The sequence below is a fragment of the Petaurus breviceps genome, unplaced genomic scaffold (assembly GCF_028583685.1).
Source record: "Petaurus breviceps papuanus isolate PSGF00001 unplaced genomic scaffold, PetGlider_PUasm1.0 79, whole genome shotgun sequence".
In the NCBI taxonomy this organism is placed as follows: domain Eukaryota; kingdom Metazoa; phylum Chordata; class Mammalia; order Diprotodontia; family Petauridae; genus Petaurus; species Petaurus breviceps.
In genome coordinates, this window is record NW_027186523.1 from 25,055,969 (window position 1) to 25,074,884 (window position 18,916).

Below are 18,916 nucleotides of genomic sequence, written 5' to 3' on the forward strand. Positions count from 1 at the left end.
TAGATGACATGGTATCATTTTAGAGTTTATCTGTGACTGAGATAAACTGGGGAAGAGAGGAGAAAACAAATCAGGAAACTGTAGTAGTAAAGAGAAGAATAAAGTGACCACAAAGATATAATTCAATCTCTTTATTTTGTAGTTGAATAAACCTAGAGGGGTTAAATGACTTGCCCAGGGTCACAAAAGCAAACTCAATTTTCCTGTTTGCAAATCTAGCACTTTTTTTTTTTTACTATTCTATCTTACATTCCAGGTAAAAGGTCAAAGGGCAGGGAGAGAGTGTTTGCTTTAATACCTTTATAGTACAAATTTGGGAAAGTATTAGTGAAGCATTGAAGAGATCACTTTAGTAGTATTGTCAAGGAAGGACTGGAGAATGGAGAGACTAAAGACAAGGAGATTAGGTAGGAAGTGGTTTTTGTTTGTTTGTTTAACAGTAGTCTATTTATTGCCCAAATCATAGGAGAAGATTTTTAAAAGAAGAGACTTAATCCATTTACAGTATCCCCTTGATCATAGCAAGGTGGGTTCCTGGATCCAGCTACATTCCATTAATGTCACTTTTCTTCCATTCTTTTGAAATTTCATTTTCCCTTCCACATTTATTAATCAATTTAATATGTCCTGGGCACTATGTTAATTTCTGGAGACAAAAAAAAGAGACCAAAAACAAGCCTCACTCTTAAGGAGCTCATGTTTTAATGGGGGGAGGGGTGTGAAGGGGAGCAATAACAAATAAATATGTGCAAACTATATACAGGGAAAAGTAACAATTTAAAAGGGAAGGCGCTAAAATTAAGAGGGGCTGAGAAAACCTTATTTTAGAAGAAGATATTTTGTTGGAACTTAAAAAAAAAACCTCCAGGTAAGTCAGTAGGCAAAGATAAGGAGGGCAGAGCCTTTTGGGTATGAGGGACAGCTAGAGAAAATGTCCCATAGCAGAGAGACTGAGTATCCTGTTAGTTGAACAGAAGAATTGTAGTCAGTGGATTGAAGACTGTGTGGTGGGGAGTAAGGTCTGAGAAGAATGGAAAGGTGGGGGAGAGGGGCTAAATTATAAAAGACTTTCAGTGCCAAACAAAGGATTTTGTATTTAATCTTGGAGGCAATAGGGACTCACTGGACTTTCTTGAGTAGGGCAATTACATGATCAGACCTGTACTTTAAGAAAATCACTTTGGTAGCTGAATGGAAGACAGATTGCAATGGAGAGAGACTTTTGAGGCAGGCAGACCAAACAGCAAGCTGTTGTGACAGAACAGGCCTATGGTGATGAGGGCCTGTGTCAGAGAGATAATAGTGTAAGAGAAAAGAGTTAGAAGGCATGATTCTCATCCAATGAGTACCCTACAAAGGAGTCTGAGAAGGAGCAGTATGAGAGGTGGCAGAAGGAGATTGTGGTGCCCTAAAAACCTTGAGAGAAAAGCATAGCAAGAAGAGGGGGATCAACTTGTCAAAAGCTACAGAGAGGTCAAGGAGAATGAGGACCACAAAAAGGCCATTGGTTTTGACAGTTAGATCATTAGTGACTTTGGAGAGAATGGTTTTGGTGGAATGATGATGTTGGAAGTTGGATTACAAGAGTGAGAGTAGAAAAAGGTGCCTTCTATGATGGGGGCACCTATTGTAGATGAACTTTTAAAGGAATTTAGCTACAAAGGGCAGATGAGTTACAGGATGATAATGGTGATGGAAGAAACAAGTGAGGGTATTTTTGAGGATGAGGGAGACATAGGCATGTTTATGGGTAGTAAGGAAGGAGCAGTAGACAGGGAGAGACTTAAAATAATTGATAGAGTGGGAAGACAGGAGGAGTTCTGTTGGAGGAGATGGGATGGAATGGGATCATTAACACTATCTCTTCATGTGAGACCATGGTGAAGGAAGAGATGTGGCAGAAGACACATGAGTGATATGAGATGAAGAAGAGCAAAGGAGAGGGGACCTCTCCTTTTACCTTGTGTCACTTGGCCTTGAATACTAGTTGCCTGGTCTTTGTTCCCTTTTCTTCCCCTCTCCTTGACATCCATTGAACACGGACATGCTCTAGAAGACTATAAATTGCTCATGAGCAGAGTCTGTGTGTTCTCCCCCTTCCCCCTCTGCCTCTTTCTCTCTCACTGTCCCTCTCTCATTCTCCGCCCCACCCCCCCACTTGCTCTCTCTGTCTCATTACATAACAGGATGGGGTCACTAGAACTTTAAGCCCAAGTTATTGACTGCATCACCATCCATCTCCATGACTTATGGTCTTTTGACAGTCTGCCACCTCTGGTGTACCTCTTCCTCCTGTCTCTTAAGGGTCTTACCAGACATGCCTTCCCCTTCCAACTTTCCCTATTTTTGAACATGGAACAAATCCAGTGGCATAGGTAAAATAGGCAGGGAAGGTCAGAAAACAACCCATCCCACAAAAATCAGTCTATGTGTGTTTTTGAGAGATTGGCACATATGCTTCTCCACATATTAGTTGGAGATCCTATCTATTGGCTTATTAACATTAATAGTCCCATCTTCAGTGTTTAATTGGGATATTAAATAGTATGTGGTTTGGACTGATATTGTGACACATTCTGTTGTATAGCATGGGATTAGGTTTATAAATTCCCTTCCTGACCATCACACTCAGTTGAATTTGTCACAGGTCTAAGAATTTCTGGTCACCGATCTGATATTTGCATTTCCAGGTCATAGTGTAATGCCTTGAGAATAAGTGGTGACATAGTAGAAGTAAAGCTAAATAGTATCAACACAGTAATAACTTCATAAATACTAATTAAATGAATTGGGTTGTCAAAATGACGCTCGTCTTTTCTGGCTTCCTCAGTCGGGCTCCTACTGCTAATGCTTTTTCTTTGGACCCAAGTTCTTCACAGTAAACTGCTATTGATAATTTAATAAATTAAACATTTATTAAGTACTTACTATGTTCCTGACACTGTGTTAATGACTGAGTAACCAAAGAAAAGCAAATACAGTCGTTGCTCCAAAGAACTCTAATTCTATTGGGGAAATAGTTTCCAAATAGATGGAAACAACCATGAATTTACAAGATATAAATAGGATAAATTGGAGCCAATCCCAGAGAGAAGACCCTAGTATTAAAGGAGACTGGGAAAACTTCTTACATAAGATAGCATTTTAACTGAGATTTTGGAGATTCTGGGGAATTAAGGAAGGAGGACTTTAAATCCTTTAATCTTTCTTAGTCTCATATCACACCTCACAGAACTGTGCCTTCTACATATTTCTTTATTTTCAGCCAGATATTTCTTCACTTTACTCCTGTCTACTCTGTCAATAACTTTTACAGATTCACAGCAAGATTCTTAGCAAGATATTTTAGCCCTTTCAGAATATGCTTCCTCAACTTTTATCTCTGTAGGAGTGTCACTGTCATGGTGGCAGGCACCTTGTTCTCTGCAGCCCTTTATAAGTCTTTCCTTGGGCTTTAGATCTATGGAAAACTTGAAGCTGCTTTCTTGACTTTTGTGCTTCTTGACTATATGCTCATTGTCAAAAAGACATTGTCTCTTAAGCAGTTTGAGGGGTGTATGTTTGTAAAAAGAAAGAGACAGAGACACAGAGAAAGACATATACACAAAATAATCTCTCATATTTGCATAACAGGAACTGGCCAATGAGGGCTCTTGTCCCACAAGTATGGGTAACAGACTTTACCTTCTGATACCTCATGTTGGGGTTTAGGGAGGTCTTTTCTGGAAATATAGGCAGGTGCAAAATGGAAGAACCCAGGTCTCCGCTTGCAGAGCTGTAAAGCCAAGCATGAGCAGCTTTCCAGAGGACTGCTGCTGTAAATAGCTTCAAAGTCCTGATTACATAGTGTAGTGAACTCTCTATTCAGCAGTAAATTAAAGCAAAAACATTCACAGAAATCAAAGTATAGTATTCACAATGTTATGACATAACAATTTATTACTAAAATGGCCACATAATTTTCACCAAAGTGGCCACATAGTTTTAAACAAAATGCAATCATTTAGTAACACAATCATTTAGTAAGTCCTTAATTCAGTCATCCTTAAGGAGGCTTGTCTCTTTAATGGGCAGAAAGTGCAAAGGCTGAAGTTCTCCACCCCTAGGTCACATTAAATCATAATCTTCTCAGTCAGCATCAGGTACCCAAGAAAAGATCTTTTCATCTTGACTCTAGGCTGGCTCTCAACTTCCATGGTTCCTCTTCCACTGTCCCAGCTCCTGCCCAAATTTACACAACTGTCACCTGGGTTGAAAGGCAGACAGTTCTTATCTCCTTGTCCATCTCCTCATCCTGTTCCTTGTCCAGTTCACATTCCATATTGAAGCTCACAGTGTCCAGTCCACCTCAAGTCCTTCACAGTTTCTGTTTCTGGGAAGACAAAGTTTAACAAAGCCAAATCAACATTTATGCGCATTGCCAGCACCATTACTAATTCACTATCTGCCTGTGAAATCAACACAGACCCACCAACAAGGTCTGAGAACTCAACACAAATCATCATTATAGAAATCAACACCGACCCACAAACAAGGTCCAGGAGGTCAATACAAATCATCAGTAAAGTCCCAGGACCTCCAAAACTCCTCCAGGACTTCTGTAAACAGACAACCGGAAAATCTTTCAGGGCTTCCAGTAAGGTCCCAGGGCTTCTGTACAAAGTATCACAAACAAACCTCAACACAGATAGAACAGACAAACAGAATTCTGGGATACCACAAATTTCTCCTTCCCCACCAGGAGAGCTCCTTTCTCAGTTCTGCTCAGTTTTTCTCTCTTCTCAGTTCTGCCACCACAAGTTCTGTTCTCAATTCTGCTCTCTCCAGGTTGGGCCTCTCCTTATATGTGATCATTAGCTCCTCCCTTTCCTGTTGCATCTACAACAGGAGTTCACAAGTTCAAGGATTCACAAGTTGTGGAATTCACAAAATCTGGATCTTAATACTTAATACAATGATGAAATGAAACAAGGTGCTAAATAATTAAATAGCTGAAACAAGATGTTAACTACTTCTTTGCTTGTCATTACAAGAACATGTCTAGTTTTTCTATCTGTGTTTTTCTATCACTTTGCTTTGGATTGGCTGATGAACCAGATATGAATGTGCATATACAAGATCTTTTCCTGATCCTTCAGTACTTCTCCTAGTGACTTCAGGACTCCTTCCTAAAATTCATTGTTAGTTACCATTTTTCTTTATTTTCCTAGGGATGTGGAAATAGAATCCATTTATCTGTTCTTTGACCCATCTTTTCTCTTGGGGTTGGTTTGCATAACAGTCTTTTTAAAATGCATAAAATACAGCATACTGGATTACAAAGGAAACCAAAGCTAATGAAAATAAATATATTTTTTCCAATACTCTGAGTTTACAAATCCTATAAAATCTATACAGAAGACCCATCCTTTGAATCTCAGATTAGGAACCAGGCTCCCTCTGTTCTGGAAAAGATGAGGTCCAAGAATGTTAGTGTCAGCCTCCACAATCCATTCCTGAACCTGTTGTTCTCATACTGATTCTTGGGAAAATCTCTTTCACTTTTTCCCCTTTTGGGTTTAAAAACTAGTCCCAAGACCACCAAATTTCTCCTCCAGGATTTCCCCAGCTCCCATCAGAGCTGAGAAAACAGTAAGCCTGGGACCAACAACTAATTGATGTCCCAGTTGCTTGTTCCACTTAGCTCTTAGTGTTCAAGTTGATGAGTCATGATTCCTGTACCTTTTGTGTGGAAGCAGTGTACTAGAAACCAGCTCTGGGATCAGTTTATTAGGGAATTAAATATAATTACAATATATGAATGCTAGGTGACACAATGGATACAGTTCTACACCTGGAGTCAGGAAGATTTGAGTTCATATGAACCTCAGATACTAGTTTATGACCCTAGACAAATCAATTGAATCCTGTTTGCCTCCGTTTCTTCATCTGTAATATGAACTGGAAAAAGGAAATGGCAAGACACTCTAGTATCTTTGTAAAAAAAAATGGTGTCATAAAGAATGGGATATGATGGAAATGACTGAGCAACAAGAAATATCTATCTTTATGTCTATATATAATATCTATTGTCTGAACATATGGCAAAGAGCAAATCATAAGTGATAATTACTCCCACTAGCAAAAGTAGAATCATGGTACCTGAACAGGTGTATTCTGAGCAGGTATTCAAGAAAGACCCTTTTACTTATTTCTTCCCTAAGAGGTGCTTGACAGAAAATAGAGTGGGAGATATTTGTAATTGATTCCAGTGATCAAAATTTTTCTTGGCATAACCTGACCCCATACAGTGATCAAAAAGAATGCTAATAAACCGTATTGAATTGCTGTTGCTCAGTTATATCCAACTCTTTGTGACCATGTAGACCATAGCGTGCCAATGCTGTCCCTGTGGTTTTCTTGTCAAAGATATTGGTATGCTTTACCCATTTTCTTCTCCTATGGATTAAGACAAACAGAGGTTAAGTGACTTGCCCAGGGTCACAGGGCTAGTTTTTGTCTTAAGTGTCTGAGGCCGGACCCGAACCCAGGTCCTCCCTACTCCAGGGCCGTCGCTCTATTCACTGTGCCACCTAACCACCCCAAATTTGGGTATTTATAATGCATAAAATCACTTATTTACTCAAAGTCACATTCTAAGTTTGCCATACATTGTATAACAGGAGAAATAGATGAAGATACATCAATGGAAGATCTGCAGAAAATGATGATTGTATCTCTTCTATGCAGGTTATTAGTTTGTGTCTATGAGGTAATTTGTATATGGGGAGCAGGTGGAGCCACTCTGGGGAAATTTCTGCTGGGACTTCATGTTGTGATATGTGATTATTCAGTACTCATTGCACCAAGTCATGTTTTAGCGATTCCTTCCTCCAATATTCAAGCCTTGATCAAGAATTCCTATTGCCTCTTTCCCCCCTGCTTTTATTGCACTGCTGTTTTTACCCCCATCATAATTGAACAGTTTACAACATTGTAGAAGGAACCATTGTGGTAAAAAGAAATGGGGTCAGATGATGCCAAGAAAAAACTCTGAGTTCCACACTTTCTGTAATAATGATGAGACTAAAATTATGCAATGAGGTCATCAATATCCCTGGATTAGATTAACTGGTGATTCAGAAATTAAACTCTTACTTTCATGCAATGCAGTAGACTCTGCTGAAAGTATTGACTTTACTTGAATGCCCTAGAACTTTACCAGGAAAGAAACAGTACTTATTAAATGAAAAAGGGTTGAATTTTTAGATTGAAAAGAGGACACGCAGTGTCACAATCAACTATGTACACATACTTTCTTAAATGCTAAGTAATGATGATTTGCTGAGAGTAATTTCAATCTTGAGTCTCCACATGAAATTTCTACAGATTTTTGTGTTTAACACAAAAGATTGGAGAATGCTCAGTTGTGTTTTGTAAGCACCTACATAATCAACCTTTTAGGTAACACCTCTTAGGAAGTTTGCAACCTTTATTTTCTCCTAGCAGATGAAATTAGCTATTACTCTATCATCCTATAAATTGGTTTATGTGAGATGAGTTGAACAAGAGGCTAAAGTATCAGTTATCTCTTACCTAATTCTTTTTCATATATACTGCATTTAGCTTAAAGAATGGTGCAACTTTACCACTATTGTGAATGTTTAATCTAAATGTCCTTTTTGTTACAAGCATTGCATCATGATGATCACAAGTATATAATCAATGACTTTTTAAAAAGGAAATTAGGGATTGCTTTTTATAAATGAATCAAAAGTGAAATTTCCACCATAAATTGAACTTTATATTGATGTACATACAAATGTTTTAGTGCTCTAAAAGGAAAATTGTGGACTCTAAATACATAAAGAAAAACAACCTTTCTTTTGATGGTAAAAATGATTACTCCCATCAAGTTGTTGAGTATAAACAGTATAGTAGGAAACAATATTCTGATTTTTGTTTCCAGCATGAAAAAGGGTTAGTGTATCTCCATGTTCATCCATTGGGTGTAACATCTTAAGTAAGATATTCACTCAATAATCCTTCCTCACTTTGTATCCTTTATTGTTATGTAATTATACAGTTGGAAAGAATTGCATGAGTCTGTTGAATAAAGGACTTTAATACTTTGTGATATGTTTACATACCTCCCTTCCCCCCCCCCTAAAAAAAAGAGACTGGGGAAAACCCCACTGATGGCATAATAAAAGTGAATATTGTCAAGGTCTTCCTGAAGTAGGATCTGCTGAAGTAGCCATCGTTTTTCCTTCTGTTAAAATGAGAGTCTGTGGGGAAGGAAAGAGAGACTTGTGAAATTCTTACCAGTTATGGTCTTTTGGGAGTGGAGTGATCTAATGACATAGAAAGATTGAAGTTTAATATGTGGTGAGTGTTCAGGGTACACTGATATTCCCTGAGATGCTAAGGGTGTAAGAGAAAGTCAGTCCACTATTCAGGCTAGAACATCTATGAGAAGATAAGTCAAAGTAGTATCATGTAGGGGAAAAATTTACAGTGAGGTTGTGATATATTTCAGTGTGGGAGGTGCCCAAACCATAGACATTGTGCTACCAAAAAGCTAGATTACTATAGAAAGACCATTGCTCTGGAACCAGAGAATGTGGGTCTGCATCCATGAAGTTAACTCAGTTACCTTCTTGGAAGCCCTATTTTTATCACCCCTTTAAATAAAATTTTAAAAGGGTGCATTCTAAATAGCTTCAGAATTTTCTTCCAACTCCAAATGCATGATCACAGCTTATTGATAGGAAGGCAAAGAAAGAAGGAGGGGGGAATGATAAGACATTATTAAGCACCTTTGGTATTCCAGCCATTCTGTTAGGTGCTTTACTCATATTATCTCATTTGAACATCACATCAACTTTGAGGTGAGTGCTGTTATTATCCATACTTTACAGTTAAAGAAATAGAGGCAGAGAGAGGTCAAGTGACTCATTCAGGGTCACCCAAGCTAGCAAATGAGGCCAGATTTTTAACTCAGGTATTCATAACTATAGACTTCATGCTCTGTCCACTGAATGTACCATGTTTGCTGCTCAACCCACCTACCTTCCTTCTCTTTTCGGTCTTGTACATAATGCCTAGTCTAGGGCCTTACATATGGTACTTATTCAGTAACTATTTTGAATAATTAAAGTACTCTACTGTTTCAAGGCATAAGCTAATATTTTATATTTTTATATAACCAGTAAATAATTCCACCCAAAACTTTAGTGGATTAAATCATATCAAGAAGTGAAGTAAAGTGATTTTTTTTTTGGTGTGATGATGTAGGTATTTCTTCTAAATGTACATAGATAGCAAAGATTATTTCCTTATCTTCTTAAAGCTGGAATATTGAAGAAAAGAATAGATGTTATGTAAAATAAAAATGCAGATTGTACAATGCAATTTCTGTGGCTCTAATGAAATTCTATGAATTGGGCAAAGTTAATCTCTCCATCCTCCCGAGTATACATAATATGCATATTTCAGGCATAAAAATTCACATCCCATTTGTAGGATGGGAAAGTTCTTTCTTCGGGAAAACCTCTGACCTTTCAGACTCCCATGGCACCTTTTTCAACTTGTGTCAAACTTTTCCAATAATAAAGGCTCTTTCTTATGGCAAAGCAATGGTAACAAGGTCAGCCTAAATATATCAGTCCTATAGTATGGGGGCCAGACATAGCTCCTCCTCATCAGTACATTGGCCAGACCTCTATAAGCTTCCTTATATGTGTACTTCTCTATCAGACTTCTATATGTAGCCTCTTTCTCCAGTAATGCTGCCTGCATTTTGGAAGAGTGTTTCCCAAGTTTATAGGGGAGAGGTTTTGTCTGTATTTTCCTCTTTATAAAGTTTCATTAAATGTTTCATTTTAAAATTATGTATGTCCTTAAACAAAACTTGAACATATTGGTCAACTGTGACCTATAATTTTAAGGATGTATACCCTCAAAGTGCTTTGAACCTGGGAAATATTGTCGGGGGGTCCCGTACTATGAGTTGGATGGTGTCTATAGGCACTACACTATGCATATGGACCTCATATAATTCACTAATGAAAACATTTTAAAGCCACAAAATCCTGGTGTAGACACTTTGAATGATTAACTTTGTTCAGGAAGTTTTGTTGTCTTACTGTCTTGATTAAGGGGGATTCTTGATTAGAAGGGGGAAATCATAGGTTTATTTGATAAACATCATTTAAAAAGAAAAGTAATGAGTACATAAATAATTTTATGTGACAAAAATTAAGGGAAGGTATTTTATCATATTACAGCTTTAGAGTTAGAAGGACACCTCAGGTCCATCTAGTACCCTCAATTTATAGGTGAGGAACTGAAGCTTATAAAAGGTTCAGTGATATGTCCAAAGTGAGAGATGTAGTAAATAGCAAAACCAGGATTCAAACATCAAGTCTGGGACTCCACATCCAGGTCTTTTCCCACCATGCTATATTTTCAACTATTTTTGGAAAAGATCGTCACACTGATGAAATCACAGATCCTTTAAATATTAAAGTCAAATTAACGTTTCAATCTTAGGCTTTCTTAGCTCATAGCATTATTGATCTAAAGCTGCAAGGGACCCCAGAAGCCATCTAGTCTAAGATCCTCATTTTATAAATGAGGAAACTGAGACCCAGGGAGGCTAAAATGATTTACTCCAAATCACTCAACTAATAGGTTGGTTGTCAAGGAATGGAAATAGGGTGCCCTTTATGATATTACAAAACTCAGCCCTAAACATCACATTCTTCAGAATGAATGGCAGAACAATGATAAGGCCAGCCTAAAGACATCAGTCCTGTAGTATGGGAGCCAGAAATAGCTCCTCCCCATCAATATCTTGGCCATACCTCTATACCTCTTCCCATTTGTGTAGCTCTCTATTAAACCTCTAGATGTAGTCTCTTTCTCCACTGATGCTGACTGCATTTTGGAAGAGTGTGTCCCAGGTTTATAGGGGAGATGCTTTGTCTGTATTAGACAGGTAGTTAGGTAGAGAAGTTAGAGTCTCTTGAATCAGTCTGTCAACAAGCATTTATTAAGCTCTTGCCATGTGCCTAGAACTTTGCTAGGTTCTAGGGATACAAACATTACCTTAGGAAGCGACCCCAGGGAGATGCATCATGATGGTTGTTCCTGTGAGTGCTATAACCACAACTACTGAAAACCTGGGAAACAAAATTTTGTCATCAAAGGCCTGTCATATGGAATAACATCAGACATAATTTTTCAGTGGAAATGACATTAGAGAAGGGTCATTAATATCTGCTTTGCTATTGTACCCAAGGAAGGGAAGGGAAGAAAGGGAATACACATTCATTTGGTGCCTCTAATGTTCCAGGACCTATGCTCTTTGCTTTTCCAGATGACACCTCATTTCATGTGAGGACCTAAGAACCATGGGATTTTCCATCCTACTTGCAGCCACAATTTTCCATGTGTTCTTGAGAGTAGAGACTGTCTTACTTTCATATTTATACTCCTTGCCTTTCCATATAATAAGCACTTAATGCATGCTTTATTCATTCACTTATTCAGACATAAGGAATGAAGTACTACCTAAGCCCAAGGAGCTTACATTCCAATGGGAGAGTCAATTACCTGTATAAACATATATGGACTAAATACAAAGAAAATGTAAAGCCAAATATTTAAATACAAGGTAGGTCAGGAAGATGGATTCTAGGAATTGGGAGGACTGGGAGAGACTTTGTAGTGGTGCTTATGCTGATGGTCATAGGAAGCTCTCTCTTACCTAAAGGAAGCAAGAAATTGTATGAAGCAGAGGTGAAGAGGGAGTGCACTCCAGCCCTAGAGAATTGCCCAAATGGAAAAGCACAAAGACCAATAATGTAATATTATGAGTAACATAGAAAGAGGTCAATTTTCCTGGATTGCAAAATGTGGAAAGGGAAGTGCAGTGAGACTGGAAAGATGGGTCAGTGTTGGGTTGTGAAGAGCTTTAAAATCCAGGGAGGAACTTTACATTTTATCCAACAGGTAATAGGGATCTACTAGAGTTTATTGAGAGTGTGTGTGTGGTGTGTGTGTGTGTGTGTGTGTGTGTGTGTGGTGTGTGTGTGTGGGGGTGGTGGTGGGGTAATGTGATAACAATATTAGCACATACAGAAAATCCTTTTGGCTACTGATAAGGATGGATGGCAGTAGGGAAATACTTGAAGTTTGGAAAACAAGTAGGTTGCAGTTGCAATAATATTTTGGTGAGGGTATTAATATGAAAATGATTTGCCATCAAGCATAACTGAAGAGGAAGATATGATTCCAGGGCCTCACACTAGAATCAGAACTTTGATAGATCTGCAATCTCACTAACACATGCCTCTAAAGGTAGTGATTAATTTTATATATATAACAGATAATGATGACATTACAAAGAGTTAAGAAAGTTTATTTTCTCAGAAAATGACAAAGGAAGTAAAATATGTGCCATGGTATTATTTTATATTAATATTCATTTTAAGGGGGAAAAATAACAAAAAAACACAATTACTAAGGAACACTGTACTCTCAGAACCCAAGTAACAGTTATAAGAGACAAAGGAGAGGGGAGAAAACCCACAGGCCAACTATCTTATGTTTCAAAAGTAGAATAAAATTAAGTGAGATTGATCTTGTGGTTATCTAAAGCATATGAGGCAACCATAAATCTTTCTGCAACATTATCCTTGAAGCCTTGCAGTAGTAGTGGGAGTTAGTTTATCTGCCATTTTCTTCAGTTCCCATCAGAGGGTGGAGCCATCTTTCATCTGATATATTTAAATAGTATGTATGCATGCACATGCCCTTCAACAATTGTCCTTCTGTCTAGTTCATAGTAAATGAAAGTTGTTGACATTGTACTATTTCATTGCATGGCTAAGTTCTCAGCCTTGAAATCATTCTCATTAAATAAACATTAGAGGCCCATGTTAGCCATATTTCCTCAGTAGTAGGGAAGGACAAAGTGGGTCTGAGAAGTGTCAGATGCAAGAAATTACCTGTGAACAGCCTTCTTGGCAGTATTCTCTTAAAGTGACAGTTGTGTTTCTTTTTTTTTTTTAGGGCAATTGGGGGTTAAGTGACTTGCCCAAGGTCACATGGCTAGTTTTTATGTTAAGTGTCTGAGGCCATACTTGAACTCAGGTCCTCCTGACTTTAGGGCCGGTGCTCTACTCACTGTGCCACCTAGCCGCCCCAACAGTTGTGTTTCTTATCATCTGATAGAGGAAATCTTAGAGTAACTCACTTGGATTATCAACTCATAGCCCTGCTGACACAAAACTCCCACTTGAGATCTGAACCAGATTAAAATGCAATTGGAAAATGTTTATAAAAATAAAGAAAAACACAGTACAACATGGATAATATGAATCTGTGGTTTTCTAAGTCAATATGTGGGCTGCAGGGATCCCTTTCTATTTGAGTTTGACATCACTGATCTAAATAACTATCTCATGCATTTTGTATAGGAATTTTTAGAGAATATTTGGCACCTCTTTTATCTCAGCCTGCTCTGAGTCCTTTAAATTTGGACTAAGACTCTTCAAAAGTCAGACCAAAATGGATAGAGAACCTTTGGGATGGATTGATATTAAACCATTTAAATGGACCTCAGTCTTTGAATTTTACAAGGATCCATGATCCAATTCAATAGCACGCAAGGAGCCTTGAAAAAAAATTTTTAATATATTGAATTTGTGTGGATGACTTAATGAACCTGAAATTAACTAGTTGACATTAGAATATTTAGATTTAAAAATTAAAATCAGTATGTGTTATCCACCCATTATATGACTAACTCTAATAATTTTAATAGCAATGATGAAATTAACTATTGGAGAAAATCAAAATATAGACTTAAAAAATCAAACTGACAGTATATATCATATAAGAAATTGCATTATCATCACTGTGTCCTTTCATAAAAAATATCCCCTTGTAATCTCAAAATCCAGTCAAGATCAGAGTGGAAGGACCGGTAGCAATAAAAACAGAAGACTGGAATTCTGCCAGGAAACAGTGTTGGACCCGTTCCTCTGTGTGTGTGCCTAGATTCACTTTCCACAAGACGGTAAAAGTACCACCAGGCATTGGCTCAGAAAGGAGACCTAGTCATGCATGTGCAAGCCATCTGTTGGAGGCATGAGGGATTTCCTTCTCCTCACAGACTGAGAACCTAGCTCCTCTCCAGCACAGCATCAAATACATCTAGCTCAAAGAAAAGAAAACAACAGCAGCAGCAACAATAAAAGAACCATGCGTTTTCTTCTAGGGTGTAGTAATATAATTCTTCATTGTTTGACTAAATAACAGAAAATAGCCCTTGGTTTGTACTAAAGTTAAATAGAACTAAGTGACAGAAGGAAAATGAGGGTTAAAATAAAGATTGCCTTCCCCTACCAAAATGAGCCTGTTAATTAAATGAGCACATCTATGATAATATTATTTTTCTCAATTCTCTTTATTTTTCCTTCACCCAGATTTATGTGAAATACAAGGACTTGTATACTGTGGAACCCAACAATGCACGTCAGCTGGTGGAAATTGCAGCCAGGGACATTGAAAAACTACTTAGCAACAGATCCAAAGCCCTGGTGGTGAGTTTAAATTGCATTGATTTTTTTCATCTGTTTCTTATATATTTTAAATTATTCATATTAAATCAGATGATGGAGGGCTATATTTAACTTCATAAGTGTTTATCTGAGGTATTTGGGATATAGTATATTAATGTGTTCCTTTTTTCTCCATGGATGTACGGTGGACATGAACTCATGTGGTGGCTTACTAACCTATATATTAGGTGGCAATTGATGAAGTAATTTAAAAAAAAGAGGATTGGAGGCAATTAAAAAAAATAAACCTTCAGCATGACTGAAGTAGGCCAATTATTATCATTTGTGATTTAGGGAATGTAAATAAATAAAACTTGAGAGTATATTGAATTTAGCATCCCTTTAAAGGTTTGTACATATTTATTACATGAATGAAAGCTTATTTAGCTAAAACAAATAACTGTTTGAGTATTTTGGGTTATGTAAGTTCCAATGATAGTTTAAGTTGATACCTGTCAATGTAGCATTCCCTACTACCATCATTTTGGGGCTATAATAGTTAGCAGTCAAGTTATATAGTGGAATGAGAAAAGAATATAACATATCTTCACATGTTTAAATTAGAATGTAACTCCATTGAGGGGAGACATTGCTCCTTCCTATCCTCTGTAACCTAAATTCCACAAAACCTGAACCTATATGAAACCTATGGGAGAGGGGAATTTGAAAGGAATCAAAATATATATTAAGATAGTAGGTGATGATTGTGATTGTTGAAGGTATAGTTATTGAGTTAAATGTAATTGTGTGTGTGTAAGAGAGAGAGAGAGAGAGAGAGAGAGAGAGAGAGAGAGAGAGAGAGAGAGAGAGAGAGAGAGAGAAAGTGAGAGTGTGCTATAAAATTGTTGGATTTTAAAGTCACTTGAATGAATGAACATTTTTCAAAAAGTCACAAAGAGGAGGGATACTTTAATGAATTGAAACACTGGTGTTTTATCATATTTCAAATAATTACAAGATGGCATTTTTAATCATACACAGATAGGTAGGAAAGACTGGTAACAAAAGAAAATTCCTCTGAGTATAACTTAACAAGGTAGCAAATAATATTGAGCACCCACAGGGTATATGGCCTTGTGTTACATTTTAAAAACTAAGTATCATTCTTGTCTTCAGTGAGTTTGGGGAGTAACAAAGGGCGAAAAATGAGCAGCTTATAGTGAATTTTACTTTTTATAGAATGGTTGGACAATTAAATATGCTGGTTAGCTGAGAGTTCCCCTTAAGAGTTTTTTTTTTACTTCTTTTCTGTCATGGACCCCTTTATTTGTCTAATGAACCCTATAGACTCCTTAGATTCATATAGTTTTAAAAATTTATAATCAAAGGAAATTTCATCCAAAGGTTAAAAAAAATTAAAATGAAATTTTTTCTACACCAGAATTCCCAGGATACTTCCCACCCTCTTCAAACTTTCTACATTTCTTGTGGACTTCAGGTTAAGAACATTTGGAGTCTATAGGATTGCTCATTTTCTAAGAATAAGGATAAAAATGAACTTAACACTAAAGCTAGGCTGAAAATGATTTAATCTTCCTTTGATTCAGGAGGAAATTAAAGCTCTTACCATGCCTCGGGATTATAGGAATAGCTCAAATTTATATGATGTTTTAAAGTTTACAAAGGCTTTCTTCACAACAGTCCCAAGTTAAGTAATATAAGTATTTTTAAAGAACTTGGGAGGTTTTGTGATTTTGCTGATGGACATGTAGCTAGTAGATAAAAGAATTCGGAACTGAACCCACATCTCATGAAGTCTGGTTCAGTGCTGACCCTTGGATTGCCCCATCTCAAACAGGTTTCACATAAAACAGGTATAGGACACTGGGCTAAATTTTATTGACTATTTATTGAGGAAGTGGACTGAGACATGCTACTAAATTAGACGAGTTGGAAATCTCAGTTCAAGAATCTTAGTTCATTGTCAAAAAGGACTACAATGACATTACTATGTTGGAGTTGAGGTACACTGTATCTGACTGTGGTTGATCAGATTAATATGACCTTGGAAGTACCACAGATTATAATAACACTTGGAAGTTGGGCACAGATAGTCCATATGAACATTTGGAGTGGAGATATCTCTAAATTTGTACATCTCATAGAGGTATCAAGATAGATAGATATGGATATATATATAGATAGATAGATAGATATAGAGACACACATATATTCTAACATTTTTTCCTCTTTTGGCAGCATTTTTTATCTACTATGTAAAAAAAAAGTTTACCTTAAATTGTCTCATATCTGTGATTTTCCTTATTTATCTACTTGAACTTGGCCCGCTTCCCTTTACTAAAAGCATTTTGTATCCCTGTTTCAATATGTGTCTTGATGTTTTCTCTATGCACTTTTGTGTACTGCTATATTTATCTGCCTTCTCAACTGTTTTCAGAAGGAGATCGAGTAGAAATGCTGTTAAAACTCTGTTGCATATTCTTTGACACTAAAACTTTCCATTTCATAGATGAATAGGTTTTGTGGTGGAAATAAAACATAAAAGTTTTAGTTCAGATGGTGGATAGAACACCAGGCCTGGAGTCAGGAACACTTGCATTATCTGGCCTCAGACACTTAACCAACTGTGTAACTCTGGGTAAATCACTTTACCTCTGTTTGCTTCAGTTTCTTTATCTGTAAAATGGGGTAAAAATGGCACTCACTTCTCAGGGTTGTTGTGAGGACTATGTAGGATAATAATTGTACAGCACTTAGAATGGTCCCTTTCCTTAGTAGACACTCTAAACATTAGCTATTATTATTATTATCATTATTATTGTTAAAGTTATTAAAGCTTAAAACTTTACTAAGACTATTGGGACACCCAGAATGTGGGGGATTTTATTCTTGCAGGTAGCTCTCCAGGAGGAACTTTTTCTACATTTCTGCAATTTAAGGGCTTGGAAGATTGCCAGGGGTCATTGAGAAGTTGTTAGGACTTGAGCCCATTTCTTCATTTTGCCAAGACTTGCTTTCTGTTGCAAAAATCAAGCAGCCTCCTATGGATCCTGAGAATCAAATACTGTCTGGAACATCCTAGGCAGTTAATAAATGTTTACTTATTGATTGACTGATTGATTGAATCTGGCATATTTTTAAAAAATCTTCGTCACTCCTTTCTGAAAAGTCTTCTCAATTTAGGTCCTGCATTACCCCTGTGCAGTCTTCTGTTAGAAATGACAGCTGACCTTCACCAGTCTCTGTGGATGGAGAAAAGGAACCTGACTTCTCCACAGGCATTACCAGACACCATTGGGCTAGGCTGAAATGTCTGCAAGTGTTAATGAACAATTCCAGGAGGGAAACTGATGCAATAAAACCACCCGTCCTCCAGCAATAGCTCCTGCGGGATAGCAGTGAATGACATCAGGCGCCTCATTGTTCACATATCAGCCTAGCTGAGGGACTACACTGAGTAAATGAAGGTCCCTAGGCACTTTGCTGAAGCAAAGTTGGGGGAAGGTTATCATAAACAAATACTGGTGGTGATTTTTCCAATTATAGCTTTACTTGTTTCCCTCAGGTTGCAAGGGTAACTTTAATTAAAAATTAATGCATCCATTATGAAGCTCTGAAAATTTTCATACACCCTTGCTTTTTACTTCAATATCACTGCTCAGCTAGTTGCAGGATGTAGAGGGAAAACATAGCTTAAGCACTTTCTAGTATTTAGTGGTTCTCTTGGCCATCTGGATCACTTGTATTTGGTGAAAAACCGTATTTTCTCACCTACTTGGGACATTTTTCTAAAGCAGTTTTTCTTTTCTTTTTCCTTTGTTTTTTTTTTCATGGATCCCTTTGGCAGTCAGGTGAAACTCATGGACCCCTTTTCTGAGAGAGATTTTTTTTTAAAGCACACAATAAAACACATGAGATTACAAAGGAAACAAATGACAGTGACAAAAATAAAACAAAGTACAGATGTCAGATTAAGAATATTCAGAAAATTATTGCTTTCTATATTAATATAGTTTCAGTATTCACAGATTTTTCTTCCAGAATGAATTTTAGCTTGAAATTGACTTTTTCTAATGGGGTAAAAATCAGTTTCATATTATTTAAGGGCATATTATTTATGAAAATTTAAGGCACTATTTTTGTCATATCTCAAGTATGAATTGGGAACTTCTATACATTTTATATATAATATGCTTTTAATGTATCTTATATTCATTTGTATACAATATGTTTATAACATGTATACATATGTGCATACATATACATAACACTGCTTATCATGGAAATGTCAATTACTTCCTTTATATAGATAGTGTCATATTTACACAATGCCATCTGGATCT

At 37.0% G+C, this 18,916-nt stretch overlaps 1 protein-coding gene across 1 annotated transcript in view; it reads left to right on the plus strand.

Moving 5' to 3' along the window:
• Window positions 1–17,685, plus strand: part of LOC138175873 (voltage-dependent calcium channel subunit alpha-2/delta-1-like) — a 162,700-nt gene extending 145,015 nt beyond the window's left edge. Inside the window, exons 3-4 of the mRNA XM_069106507.1 lie at window positions 14,478–14,594; window positions 17,469–17,685. Of these exons, the coding sequence (XP_068962608.1) occupies window positions 14,478–14,594; window positions 17,469–17,540 (189 nt within the window). The 3' untranslated portion in view covers window positions 17,541–17,685. The remainder of the gene's footprint in view (window positions 1–14,477; window positions 14,595–17,468) is intronic.
• Window positions 17,686–18,916: the final 1,231 nt, after the last annotated feature.